The sequence below is a fragment of the Syngnathoides biaculeatus genome, chromosome 22, assembly GCF_019802595.1.
Source record: "Syngnathoides biaculeatus isolate LvHL_M chromosome 22, ASM1980259v1, whole genome shotgun sequence".
Taxonomy (NCBI): domain Eukaryota; kingdom Metazoa; phylum Chordata; class Actinopteri; order Syngnathiformes; family Syngnathidae; genus Syngnathoides; species Syngnathoides biaculeatus.
The window spans coordinates 11,311,288-11,323,101 of record NC_084661.1 but is presented as its reverse complement, the minus strand read 5'-3'; the positions used below and the strand labels follow the sequence as shown (position 1 = coordinate 11,323,101).

The following is an 11,814-nucleotide window of genomic DNA, read 5'->3' as shown; positions in this document are numbered from 1 at the left end:
GGCAAATTTGTTGGGTTTTAAAGTTAATCGGTAGCCTTATTTTGAAGTGGAACTATTGGGGGATTTTTTTTTTACATTGATTAGCAAGTTTTTTGTTTTTTTTTAAGAAAATGTTTGGCATTTTAATTGATTTACCCAATAATGCTATTAGGTTAACAATATACCGTAATTTCTTGAAAATAATGTTCAATTTTTTCCCAAAATAATTTCAAAAAGTCAATAGAGCACCTTATTTTTAGGTATGGATGAAAAATAAAAAATACAATCACATTGTATTGTCTTATCTAGGTACATAGAGTGGTTAAAAAAGGTATACATATAGATGTCTTATGGTACAGATTTATATATATTAATCGTGTGCCACCACGTTTTATGCACAAATATTTTATGCAAAAAATGTTTAAATTAAAAAGTGTAAAATAGTTTATTTATTTAAGATTATAATATGTGTTATCAGCAGTATTCATAAAATGTTATGCCATTGTTGAGCATTTATTTGAGTTGGTTGAGGGATTTTGTTCAAACAATTAAAGGGACCAGGACAAGCGTGTCCTGCGGCCTCTCCCGAGATTATATTACAGCTACATCAGGACATGCAGAATGATTATTATTAATGATTGTTTTAGGGACAGTTTTTTTGAAAAACAATACAAGTATAAACCAAAGTACAAAACTAGCAAAATGGAAATACAGGTAATTCCCAATATTTTGAGCATATGATTAGCACCAAATTGATGGTGCGCATTGTACATTGGTAGAAGGGTTTTCCTGTTTTTTTTTTTTTTTTTTTTTTTTTAGGTCAACTTTGGAGGTGCGCATTATACTTGAGAAATTGCAGTAAATGTCAAAGTACAACCACAATTCTAAATGTTATATCAATACACCTTGTCTTTTTTTTTTTTTTGATGAGGCTCTCGTATGACATGTTATTGTAATGTGTACTTCAAAAAGTGGCCACTGAGTGCACAGCAATATTATTGGCTGTACTTTTTGTCCGCGCACCGATGATGTCTTAACGACCTCCAGCAGCGAAGACATCCGCTTTGTTTTGAACCTGTGGACCTGCACCTGTAAATGACTCCTGGAATAGCGCCGCTTCCACGGCGCTCGTCGTTGGCGATCCCGTCCACGAAAGTAACTGAGGCGACCGCGTGATCGTTCAAACCAATTAAGGGCCCCGGGGGGGGGGGCCTGCGGCTTCAAATCGCGCTGATCTTGTGCGGGGGGATTTTTTTCTGGCAAATTGGATCAGGCCGCTTACAGGGGCTTAGCATGACGTACTGCATCTCGGTGAGTTTAGTCATGAGGATCCGTGCAGAAATCCTCCCGGAGAAATCCAAGAGAAGGGGACACGTTGAAGTGGGTAGTTTTTGAGGGCGCTATGGCGGTGGGTTTAAATGAATAACATAATTGGGCTTGACTACGGCACGACAGGAATGGTCTCTGATGGATTATTGACTCACCAAAGAAGACTGTTGAAGTTCAAATCTGGAGTGGGTTATTAAAAAAAAAAAAAAACAACTATCTAGCAGGACGTTCTAGGATCTAATCGGCCTTTTTTTTTTTTTTTTTTTAAAAAAAGGACACATCCATTTGAATGATGGCTTTGATGACGGTCAAGTTTGATCTGAAAAAGCGGGTGAAGCTGGCCCAGAGCGTGTGGTTCTTGTTCTGGTTCGCCGTCATGGCCGGCGTTCTGCTCTTCAGCATGGGCCTCTTCTTCAAGATCGAGCTGCGGAAGCGCTCGGAGCTGATGGACAACAACGAGAGCCACTTCCTGCCCAACCTCCTCATCCTGATGGGGCTGGTGGCGTGCGGCATCAACGCCTTCGGCGGCAAGGTCTGCTACGACTCCTTGGACCCCACCAAGTTCGTCAGGTGGAAGCCCATGCTCAAGACCTTCCTGGTGGCGTGCGTGGTCTTCAACGCCCTGCTGGTGGTCACGGCTCTGCTCTGCTTCGTCATGCGCATCCCGCTGCAGTTCACGCTGGCCGAGGGCCTGCGCAACGGCATGCGCTACTACAAGGACACGGACACGCCGGGTCGCTGCTACATGAAGCGGACCCTGGACCTGATGCAGATCGAGTTCCGCTGCTGCGGTAACGACAATTTCCGGGACTGGTTCGAGATACAGTGGGTCAGCAACCGCTACCTTGACTTCAGGGCCAAGGAGGTCAGAGAGTAAGTAGAATATAATATTCCTGTGAATTTGATGCTGCGGCGGGTAGCGAGTGCACTTGGTACCTGGACCTTCAGTGGGGATTTGCTTGGATAATCCGCCTCTTAGTACCGCCACTATCACAACAAAATTATAGTAACCAACAATACTGACAAATTCACAATATTACAGCACGTAATGTAAGAATCAATACTTAATAAGGTGACCAAAAATAAAATAAAATACACATAGAGATGGTGATTATTGCATTTTGCATTTTGCTTGTTGAACTTGGCTCGCTCAGAGCGACCAATCAGAGAACAGACAGTTGCTGACGTCATCGAGGGCCACCTCGCTAGGCTTTTGAGGACAATTTTTAAATCTGATTGGTTCAGGACGCGGGCCTAAAGCTAGTTAAGTTAAGGTTACATCAGCCGACACAACTGATTCTGAAGGCTCGGTGCAGATTCGTTCGATACGGCAACACATAGAGGCTGAAATATGATTGGCTGAAAAAAAAAATCTAAAATCCGCATACACACGGTGGAATGCAGCGCGGGCAAGAGAAACACAACAAAATGAAAAGAAATGGCCTGTTGGGAATAAATCAATACAATTTGATGGAGCAAATATTAGAATTTAGGTTGTAAATATACGTCGACGTTTCTGATAGCGTCAATATAGTAATAACACGCTCATTGATGGTCGTTTGGTCTGAGGGGTTTGGAGGCAGCGGTACTCTGAAGCTGAGTTCAGAATAAGTACATTTTTATGTAAATGTAGGTCAGGGCAGGTGTGCTATTTGAATGCGACAAAAATGTTGACAGTGAATGACTAAGTCGTGGCGTTTAGGAGGCACTTTCGCCAGGGTCGACCACGAGAGGGTCGTCGTGGGGGATTAAAGGGAAAAACCGAAGAATGGAGTCAAACCTACTCTAGGAGGATTTAAAGTACATGACAATATACTTTTCCTCACCGCAACTTCATGTACATAAAGGTTCATAAAACCCCTCCTACTACATTACCACTCTATTATTAAAAATTGTGTTAAATTAGGGTAAAATCTCATATTTTCTTGTTTTTTTTATATATTGTAAGCATAGTATACATATTTAATATTTTTCAGCGACGGCTCATTTGTTGAAGTTTTCCAAGATTCCAAAAGCAGGGAAAGTGATTGTGTTGACATTTTCGCAAGGTGAAATGTTGCTCCTTAAATATTTCCAGGCCTGAGTGTTTTGCAGTTCCGCGCACTGACCCAGTTCTGGCATTTCCTGTGGCATCAAAGAGGTTTACCCGGTTTGGTTCTGGATTAAGTGTTTCCGACTCTGACCCACAAGTGTCAGTCGACTGTCGCGGAACACTTGCTGCACACTTTGCGGTGCATTGTTGAGGCTCAACTCTTGTTTAATTTTAATCAAGAATTGTTTCAACTGTTACGATCCAGGGGTGCATCATTTTAACAATTGTAAACTATTTTTTAATGGACAAAATCATGCCTAAATCTGTTACAATGTCATTGTTTGACACATAATTATGAAATCCTAATAACGTAAATTATATCATTTTTAAAATTTTCATTTTATTCAAAAGTACATAAAGCATGTAGAAACAATTGGATTTTACATTTTGTAGTTTACATTTTTATTTGTTGTTTCTTAATATAGATCATATGGAAGAATACAGAGAATTATTTGTATTTTATTAAAATTTTATTTTTTTAAGTACAAATCATAAGGAAAGGAAATGTATAAAATATAAAAGATTTGATTCCTTATTTTTCTTTGATTTACATTTATTTTTCAATTTACAAATGTTTTTATTTTCAATGCTACAGTAAGTGTTGCATTGTTGTTGTTTAATGACGCCTTTGAATGAATTCGACTCGTGACATATGAATACTATTTTCAGGAATGAAAGCCCAATAATATTTTTTTTCCCCAGCCGCATCGGGAGCAACGTGGACGGCCAGTACCTGATGGACGGCGTGCCCTTCAGCTGCTGCAACCCGAGCTCGCCACGGCCGTGCATCCAGCAGCAGATGACCAACAACTCGGCGCACTACAGCTACGACCACTACACCGAGGACCTCAACGTGTGGAAGAGCGGCTGCCGCGACGCTCTGCTCTCTTACTATGGCGGCATGATGACCACCATCGCCATCCTGGTGCTGCTGGTCACCTTGCTGGAGGTCAGGGAACACGAAACAATATTAGGAAATTGCACCTCATCGGTATAAAGCCAGGGGTGTCAAACTCGTTTTTGTCGCGGGCCACATTGTGGTTACGGGTTCCCTCAGAGGGCCATTATGAACGAGCTTTGGAATCAGAAATCGAGGGTAATGCGTTTTTCAACTTTTGTTGACGACACAAAAATGATTGCAATACCTCAACGTTATCATTTATATGACAATTTGAAATTTTGTGACGCGTTTTAACAAGAAAAATAGAAATTCACTCACATGATTTGTCTATGCGGGCCACATGAAATCATGGAAATGGCCAGATCTGGCCCCCAGGTCCTGAGTTTGACACCTGTGGTATGAAAGATTCAATTATGTACGTAGAATTGCCCCCAAAAGTATTAGAAAAATCTACTAGTGGACCCCTCATGTACCAGTCCAAATTTTGCTTGATTGGATGTCATAAACATCCCACGGTGATACAGTACATGCAAATGTGTTTTAGTGAATATTATGCATTAAACAAAGTTGAACATTTCTAGATATCACAATTTTTGTTACAAGATGTCACACAATTTTCTAAAAACTAATACATTTTGTTTTAAATATAAAATGTTGATGTTACAAAATATTACACTATTTTAAAGACACAAATTGAATATTACAATGAGAGTATTTTTTTAATTAAAGATTTTAGAAGCTATTCTAGTATTTTATGATTTGTAATACTTCAAGGTATCTACTATATATTTTTAGTAGAAAAATGAAGTATTTTTTTAAAAGTCAGATGCTATGAGTTCTAAAATATATATATATATATATATATATATATATATATATATATATATATATATATAACCAACTTTTGTCAATACTGTATAATGTTTATTTTGGTTTTTGGTTTATTTGTCAGTGTCCGACATAAGAAGCAGGCTCATTTGATGTACTGTAGTGGGTCAACCAGTGACATAAGGGTCGTCAGTTTGAATCCAGGCTCGTACTGCGGCATCCTAAAGTGCCCTTGGGCAAGACACTAAACTCTAATTTGGTATGGGTCAAACTGAACCTTTGTAAAGCATTCAGGTACTGAGCACCTTTTTTTTTTTTAAACTGTAGCTTAAATGGAAATTCAAAATATTTAAAAAGTCAATCATGAAGGTGATGGAAAATGTTGTAGTTGAATTTTTAAACAATTAAAACATTGTGAATGTTGGAAGCTATAACAACATATTATATAAATAACTAATTTGTCATGGATAAGCAGCAAGCCAAAATACAGAATATCAAAATGGATAATGATTTTTTTTTCTTGTGTGAAGTGTCCACACCGTGCTCGAAATTTTCGATAAAAGTTTAGACATTCCTGCTACTGTATAATCATCGGATTAACATTCATAACACTGCAGATTTTATGACATGCTTGAGGAGGATGTCAAGCAACAACTTTTCCTAACGGCGTGTTGCCACGTGAGTGACACTTGACCTAGCTGGCATTTCCGTCGTCTGCTTCCTTCTTCCTTTTCCTCACTAGCGCTCAACGCAACCCCTCCCCTAAATGACCCAAAAGTCATTCCTCCATCCCGTCAGCACCTCGCCTTTAACAATATCCGAAATAGTAGCAATCCCTCGCTCGACTTGTGTGCGCCGTCGACCTGGCCGATGAAACTTGTAAACAAACGGAAGCCCGACCTGGGGGTTTTGGACGGGCGCTTGAAACTGGCCCCGACTTTTCCTGTCTGGGCCGCAGACGCGTTTATGCAACGTCTTAAATCTGGCAGACGAGCGTTTGCTCTAGAAACCTGGATGAAGGCGACTCCCTGGAAGCTGATCCACTTGGAGGAGGCCAAAATTGAAAACGGTTACGCAAGCTAGCTGGCTAATGCACAGGTGTCAAACTCAAGGCCCGGGGGCCAGATCAGGCCCGCCACAAGATATTATGTGGCCCGCGAAGCCAAATTTAGAGTTTACATTTCCATGATTCTTGTAAAAATCTGTACCAAAATTTCAAATTTTCATATACCATAAATGATCAAGTTGAGATATTACGAGCATTTTTATGCTACCAAACATGAATAGTTGAAAAACACGTTGCCCTTGATTTTTTTATTCAGATTCTGGTTCATAAATTGATTATGCAAACATGATGAGACGATTAAACATTTTTATTGTTTCACAGTGATAACGGTCCTGTGAGAATGAGTTTGACACCCCTGATCTAATGGAAAAAATAAATAACTACAATATATATATTTTTAATTCCTTAATCCACATCACATCCATCCACAAAGTTTAGCAAAGTGTTTGTACTTTTTTTGTGTTTTTAACCAGCCCTCCTAGCAAGCTAACAAACAGCAAAAAAAACTACAACCACAATAAAAACATACTGGACTCTGAAAACATTTTTTAAAATTGAGCATTGTTGTTTGTTTGCAACTGTAATTAGTGGGAATACACATAGACATACGAAAATGATTTTTATTATATTTAGTAGATGTTTTGTTTTAAATGGGGGGTGAAAAGGAAGAAAAACTGAAGATTCAAGCTAATGTACTCAAAGATGTACTGTGTATGAGTCTATATCTGTCAATTTAATTTCCATAAAACTGTGCCGCCCTGCCATTTTCCGCTTTTGTCGCCCCGGCCCCGTCGCAGGTCGCCGTGACGGTGGGCCTGCAGTACGTCCACAGCTCCCTGTCCACCCTGGCCAACCCCGAAGACCCCGAGAGCGAAAGCGAGGGCTGGCTCCTGGAGAAGACGGTCAAGGAGACGTTCACCGACATCATGGCCAAAATGAAGGCCGTGGGCAAAGGCGGCAAAGTGGAGGAAGGGGCCGAGGAGGGCGGCGTGGCCACCGTGAGCTGAGCGGCCCGCCGGCAACCCCCCCCTCCCCCCCGCGCCCTGCCAAAACTGACACCGCCGCCACCCCCCAAAACGGGATTCAAGGGATGTGTGAGATGATCACGGGAAATTTACTGTACATGTGTAGTAAATACAGAGGCGTAGTTGACCCGATGACACGTAAGAGTCCACGATATTGGCTACACCTCCAGACGAGATCCGATCAGAGATTTGGATGGGGATGGTGGTTACTATGCAACCCCCCTGTCGCAACGAGCCGAGCCACTCACAGAACATTTGATAAAAAAATCGTTTTTTGGTTTTTTTTTTGTTCATCGGAATAATATGTATGAATTTGGCAGCTAAATATTTTGCCCCCCCTCGTCCTCGCCCAAAGAGCCCCCAACATCCTTCGTCAGGTGATCATCCAGTCTCTGTATATCTAACAACGGGGTGGTGGTCTTTGTACATAGTGTAGAAATACTGACGATGTAACTTTTTTTTTAACAAAAAAAAAATTATAAATACTATATATAATGTAATGTGTCTATGTAAATGCATGTATATGGGCTGTGCGCATAGAAAACAGGATAGATTAATAAATCAGAGCTTGTGTGAGAAAATGGGGTGGTCTTGTCGTCTTTTTGACTTTGAACCCGTCGCATCGCGGAGGTCCGAGACGCACTGAGGGCCACAAGGCTCCCGATTAAGTCCACAACCGGATCAAGGCAATTATGCTCTTTACTGCTTTCACATGGATGGACAGGGGAGGACTACTTCACATGCTCTAAGTGTGTGTGTGTGTGTGTGTGTGCGTGCGCGGCAGTAAGAGTGGTTTGTGTACTTTTGTGCCACTGTGCCAAGTTTTCTATATTTTTAATTTATGAAAAAAAATCTCACCAAATTTAGAAGCGCTGTGTATGTTTTTAATATGGACAAATGTGTTGGGAGGAACTCACTAAATTTTGAAATACCGTAGATGTTTTCATTTGGATCTGAAAGTGATTAAATGCGGAGGTACATATTTTTTGTTGTTATTGTTGTTACATATGGACAAAAGTTTTGGGGACCACTTACATGCGACAAAAGTGAAAAGTCAAATGTAGATGCAATTTTTTTTTTGCCCTCTCTATATCTTGAAGGGACATTTTTGTGTTTATTTGAATATAAAAGTCACAAAAGTTGGCATTACATTCATATTAATAAAGGTTTTGGGAAGAAATACACCCACAATAACTTTCCAGAATTTTGGAGATATGTACGTAAATTTTTCCAGGTGCAATATGGTTTTCACTGGACTACGAACAAATGTTTTAAGACAAATATGACAACAGGGGTCATAAGATGGCTACCATAGATAGATAGATAGATAGATAGATAGATAGATAGATAGATAGATAGATATAGATAGATAGATAGATAGATAGATAGATAGATAGATAGATAGATAGATAGATAGATAGATAGATAGATAGATAGATAGATAGATAGATAGATAGATAGATAGATAGATGGATAGATAGATAGATAGATAGATAGATAGATAGATAGATGTCAAACTCAAGGCCCAGGGGCCAGATGTGGCCCACCACATTATGTTACGTGGCCCGCGAAAAACAAATCACGTTCGTCCTCTTCCATGTATTTTAATACAATTTGTACCCAAATTGTTCCATATGGACAAAAGTTTGGGGAACACTTACATCCACCAAAAGGGAAAAGTCAAATATAGATGTAGATATAGAAGTATATACATATTTTTTGCCCTCTCTATATCTTGAAGCGTCATCTTTATCTTTATTTGAATGTAAAAGTCACAAAAGTTGTAGATACATTCATATTAATAAAGGTTTTGGGAAGAAATACACCCACAAGTATTTCCCAGAATTTTGTAGATATGTATATTTTTCAGGCACAGTATGTTTTTCACTGGACTATGTACAAACGTTTTAAGACACGTATTTGATCAAAAGAACTGTCATAAGGTGGCTACCATAGATAGATAGAGATAGATAGATAGATAGATACCCATCCAAGCACACTTGAACACATGGTTTCAAACTCGAGGCCAAGGGGCCTGATGCGGCCTACCACATCATTTTACGTGGCCCGTGAAAACAAATCACGTTCGTCATCTTCCGTGATTTTTACTACAATTCGTACCCAAATTACAGATTTTCATAATACGAAATAATTTTGAGAAAATGCATTGTACTGCTACCAAATCTTTTTTTTTTTTTTTTTTTTACAGTATCTGAAACAACACTTTTCTTGTCTTCTGATTTCAAAACTGGTTATGCTTCAACTTGTTGGGTAATGGTAATGATATGATTTGGTGATTCAACATTAATATGCTTTCCCTGTTCAAACGGCCCTCCGAGGGAAGTCGTAACTACAATGCGGCCCGGAACAAAAATGAGTTTGACGGCGTCTCCAAGCATTTCCTTGAGAGCTGAGAGCATAAAATCATCCCCATATGTCTTGGTAAAATGAAGAATCGAGATTCTCCCAAGATCTGATCGATTCGGTCGTCGTTTAGAGACATTTATCCGTCCGCTTATTGCTAGAGTTGAAGTTCATTCCCGTTCCCTGACGCTGTGAGGACGAAAGAGGCCGCCTCTTCTTTGTACGTTATTTCAGTTGGCGCCAAAGAACATAAAAGCAGCGCTGAGTCGATAAGGAGCCTAATCGGATTTGGGATTAGCCTGAGCTCCCTCGGCCAGGTGAGCGGTTGATGTCCTACCGTGAGCCCTTATACGTCACGTACATGTAAGGGGGGTGGGGGGGGCACAGAGACGAAAAAAAAAAACAAGGAGTGGCGTTGAATTAATGCTGACAATCAATCGATGTCTGTCAGTCTGTGTAGTCGAGAAGCCTAAAATCTTACTGACAACATTATGTTAAATATAAATTAAAATGAACAATCCTGCAAATTAAATACATGATCACCAAAATGTCAACTGTCTAGTACAGTAATTTCTCATCATAGGAAGCTGCTGCAATTACCTTGTTGCTCTGCCGCCCCCTGTAGGTGAGAGGAAGGAATGCACCAAGAGTACCTCTGCTCCCCTCCATCCCTCCCATTTCTTAAAATTTCTTTTCATATACCAAATTGTCTGCAACCATTTGCCTCTCGGGGATTTTCAAAGTGTCACCTTCTCGGTATTTCCTTCATCTTTGTGACTTTTTAGATCTTGAGAAGAGACAGTTGTGCCCACTGTCCACAAGAAGGCGTCTTTTCACAAGCCTTCGCTCAGGAACACAAAGTGGAAAAGGAAAGACGCCATGTTTCCTACACAGCAGACACATTTGGGCATTCCAGGGACTTAAAAATCCATCAATTTTCTTAGCCGCTTATCCACACAAGGGTCGCAGGGAGTGCTGGAGCCTATCCCAGCTGTCAACAGGCAGGAGGCGGGGTACACCCTGAACTGGTCGCCAGCCAATCGCAGGGCACTTAGAGACAAACACCCACACTCACAATCACACCGAGGAGCAATTTAGAGTGTCAAATTAATGTTGCATGTTTTTGAGATGTGGGAGGAAACCGGAGTGCCCGGAGAAAACCCACGCAGGCACGGGGAGAACGTGCAAACTCCACACAGGCATGGCCGGGATCAAACCCGGGTCCTCGGAACTGTGAGGCTAACGTTTACCAGCTGCTTGGTTCATATTATTGGTAGAAAAATGTTAAGAAATGATGAAAAACATGGAATAGAAATTGATATTTTGTCATTTTTATCAGAAATATCAATTTATTTGTTATTATTATTAATAGGAAAAAAATACTTTTGCCCTTTTCATCTGAAATATTTGTTATTCGGATATAAAGTTTGTAGATACTCTACATGTTTTCCATTGGATATGGGTCAATAGTTTTGGGAAAAATTGCACAGACATGAAGAGACAAGTGAAAGAAAGATGCATTGATATTTTTTCGTGCACTTTTTTTCCAAAATTTTTGTTTGTCTGATATGATATGAAACAAAAAAATTGGTAAGTGCTGATAGAGTATACAATAAAATAAATGAATAAAATATAAAATAAATAAAATAATATAAATTAGATAGATAGATAGATAGATAGATAGATAGATAGATAGATAGATAGATAGATAGATAGATAGATAGATAGATAGATAGATAGATAGATAGATAGATAGATAGATAGATAGATAGATAGATAGATAGATAGATAGATAGATAGATAGATAGATAGATAGATAGATAGATAGATAGATAGATAGATAGATAGTCCATGCTTTTCATAAAATAAACATTGTGGGACTAATTCCACTAATAGAAAGTGAAAAAAAATGTATATTTTTTTGTTGTTGCATTTTTATGACAAATAATTTGCTTTTTCAGACATTAAATTCATGGCACTTCCAGGAAGTGGATAGTGACAGAAATAGTTGTATTTTTTTAAAGCCTTTTAATCTAAAATATTTAGTCAGATATAATATTAACGAAATCTGGATGTACGTGTTTTTCATTAGAAGGACAAAAGTTGAGGGGAAAGTGGAATGTGACAAAAATACAAATGATTGTTGCCTTTTTGGGGGATTCTATGGTTCTTTGATTCATAACGTACGCAAATATTGAAGTTCCTATGACTTAAACATTAGACGTACAAT

The 11,814-nt window shown here is 39.4% G+C and overlaps 1 protein-coding gene and 1 long non-coding RNA gene across 2 annotated transcripts in view; one reads left to right on the top strand and one right to left on the bottom strand.

Annotated features, from left to right (window-relative positions):
• Positions 1 to 1,600: 1,600 nt before the first annotated feature.
• Positions 1,601 to 7,202, top strand: prph2a (peripherin 2a (retinal degeneration, slow)). The gene is made up of 3 exons (XM_061810425.1): positions 1,601 to 2,181; positions 4,103 to 4,349; positions 6,993 to 7,202. Exons 1-3 carry the CDS (start codon positions 1,601 to 1,603, stop codon positions 7,200 to 7,202), a joined length of 1,038 nt encoding a protein of 345 aa, XP_061666409.1.
• The window catches only part of LOC133495587 (uncharacterized), a 40,123-nt gene continuing 32,315 nt past the window's right edge, over positions 4,007 to 11,814 (bottom strand). The window contains exons 4-5 of the long non-coding RNA XR_009793610.1: positions 4,620 to 4,692; positions 4,007 to 4,343 (exon numbers count right to left, since the gene is read on the bottom strand). This is a non-coding gene — a long non-coding RNA (uncharacterized LOC133495587). The remainder of the gene's footprint in view (positions 4,344 to 4,619; positions 4,693 to 11,814) is intronic.